General features: G+C 53.0%; 1 protein-coding gene across 1 annotated transcript; it reads left to right on the forward strand.

The window, feature by feature from the left end:
• Positions 1-937: 937 nt before the first annotated feature.
• LOC119777069 (extensin-like) lies at positions 938-1818 on the forward strand. The gene is made up of 2 exons (XM_038275836.1): positions 938-1077; positions 1215-1818. Exons 1-2 carry the CDS (start codon positions 938-940, stop codon positions 1816-1818), a joined length of 744 nt encoding a protein of 247 aa, XP_038131764.1.
• Positions 1819-2311: the final 493 nt, after the last annotated feature.

Consider the following 2311-nt stretch of genomic DNA (forward strand, 5'->3'; position numbering starts at 1 on the left):
TGGAAATGTAACGAGCATCTGAGGAACACATGAACACTAATGTTATATCAGTGTTTAATCCTTAGTGAATAAAGCTTGTCTAAGCTTTAGCAACAGCTCAACACATATTCCTGTAGCATAGCGTAGCATGCAGTCCATTCTGTTAGCTTGACTCATCAGTAAACACATTAAACGATCAAAATCATCAATTTTTTTTTTTTTTTTTTTTTTTACAGTGTCCTGTCTGGCAATGTGGCAATAAGAATAATTGTCTTGATGCCAAAAAGAGCCCAACAGATTTTACTCCCACAAGTGTAGCGGTATGGCAATTGCCATACTGCTCCACTTGTTTCATGCATATAAATAACTTTATTATAATTATGCAGGGAGTTTTACAGATTATATGGACACTGCAATGTAAACAGAGCAGAGAAACAGAAGAAGAAAAGGAAAAAAGAAAGAAAAGATGAAAGAAAGAAGAGAAAGGAGACAATGACAAAACATTTTCAGTCTGCTTCATCACCAGTAACAAGATGAAAAAAGAACAGCACAACCGAAAGACATGGTACGAGATATACAATGAAGCAACACCTTGAAACTATTGCTAAAGTAGTATTATTAAGTCTGACATGTACTCTGTGTTACCTGAAGATATGAATGTGGGGTTTCTGTTTGGAAGTGAATCTCCAAGTACCTGAAGCCTAGCACCTGTAGTTGTTTGTGAGGGTGAACTTGTGCATGTAAAATTTTAACCATAGAAAAAATGCTCAATAGTGGTTGTGGAGAGCCGGAGAGGCGCCCCCCCCAGAGCACTGAGTCCAGCGCCGGGAGACCCAAAGCCCCAGGCGCCCAAAGGGACCCCAATAGCGAAGGCACCAAGGAGGGGCCAGCCCCGGAAATCGGACCCCCACCAAGGGACGAGGAGAGACAGCCCCCAAGAAGCCCCCCAGCCACCGCCATGCCGGCGCCCCTGGGAGCCGCGGAGGCGAGTCCGCGGGCTCCGCCGGCAGCCAGTCACCCTGAAGTAGGGCCGGACAAAGAACACCGGCCCCCCCACGGCACAGACCGAAACGCCCCGGCCCCCGGCACCAAGCCCCGGCGACCGGCCGCAACACCCAACGCGACCGCACCACCCAGGAAAAACACACAGGCGGCCGCGCCCACCGCCGGGGCCCACGCGCATCCGCCGCGAACCGGCCGCGAGCGCCGCGGAACCCCCCCAAAACGCCCCCCAGGCCAAAAGCGCGGCCCCGTCCCACCAAGACAGACGCCAACAGCACGCAACACAGCGCGCACAGAACTGACGAAGAGCAGAAAAGCCCCCCGGCGCCCGACCGCCAGAAGAGCAGACCGCAGCCGGCGCAACCACCCCCCCCAGCAGCCCACGGGCAGCACAGAGCGGAGCGAACCACGCCGCTCCCCCACTGGACCAAGCCAGAGCAGCACAGCTGCACCCGCCGCCCCCCCTCGCCGCCTGCAGAAGCCCCCAACACGCCGCTGAAGCACCTCCGCCGCCCCAGCCCCCCGACGCGCGCCGGCCGGAGCCAGTCCACCCCCCACCCACCCCGCAGCCACAACCGCCGTGATCAGCGGGACCAAAGCAGCTCCAACATGCCTCCAAGCGGGAAAACCCACCCGAAGACCCAATCAGCGCAGCCAGCCCAACCACACCAGCCCCACAACACCAACCCCGCCGGAGCCACCCAGACCGCCACACACCAGCGGCGCGCTGCCAGCAGGACCCCCACCCAACGGGGCTGCCCCCCGAGAGAACAGACATGCCAATCCCCCCCCAGAAAAAGAACGCCAAGCAGAATAGCCCCCCCAATGCGACAGTAGACACCAGACACTGACCTGCCCGCAACCGCTCCCCCCACCGGGAGAAAATAAATAAATAAATAAATAAAAATAAATAAATACATTTAAAAAAATAAATAAATAAATGTTTCTAAATAGATAAATAATAATACATATATATATATATATGTATATATATACACTATATTGCCAAAAGTATTTGCTCACCTGCCTTGACTCACATATGAGCTTAAGTGACATCCCGTTCCTAATCCATAGGGTTCAATATGACGTCGGTCCACCCTTTGCAGCTAGAACAGCTTCAACTCTTCTGGGAAGGCTGTCCACAAGGTTTAGGAGTGTGTTTATGGGAATTTTTGACCATTCTTCCAGAAGCGCATTTGTGAGGTCGCACACTGATGTTGGACGAGAAGGCCTGGCTCTCAGTCTCCGCTCTAATTCATCCCAAAGGTGTTCTATCGGGTTGAGGTCAGGACTCTGTGCAGGCCAGTCAAGTTCATCCACACCAGACTCT

The sequence above is a fragment of the Cyprinodon tularosa genome, unplaced genomic scaffold, assembly GCF_016077235.1.
Source record: "Cyprinodon tularosa strain WSP-4 unplaced genomic scaffold, ASM1607723v1 ctg1211, whole genome shotgun sequence".
In the NCBI taxonomy this organism is placed as follows: domain Eukaryota; kingdom Metazoa; phylum Chordata; class Actinopteri; order Cyprinodontiformes; family Cyprinodontidae; genus Cyprinodon; species Cyprinodon tularosa.

Bases quoted from the DNA above. Each gene is read 5' to 3' on its own strand.
- LOC119777069 (XM_038275836.1), top strand. From the start codon at position 938: ATGCCGGCGCCCCTGGGAGCCGCGGAGGCGAGTCCGCGGGCTCCGCCG. The intron at 1,078-1,214 runs GCGACCGGCCGC...AACGCCCCCCAG, and splicing joins GCCCCCGGCACCAAGCCCCG to GCCAAAAGCGCGGCCCCGTC.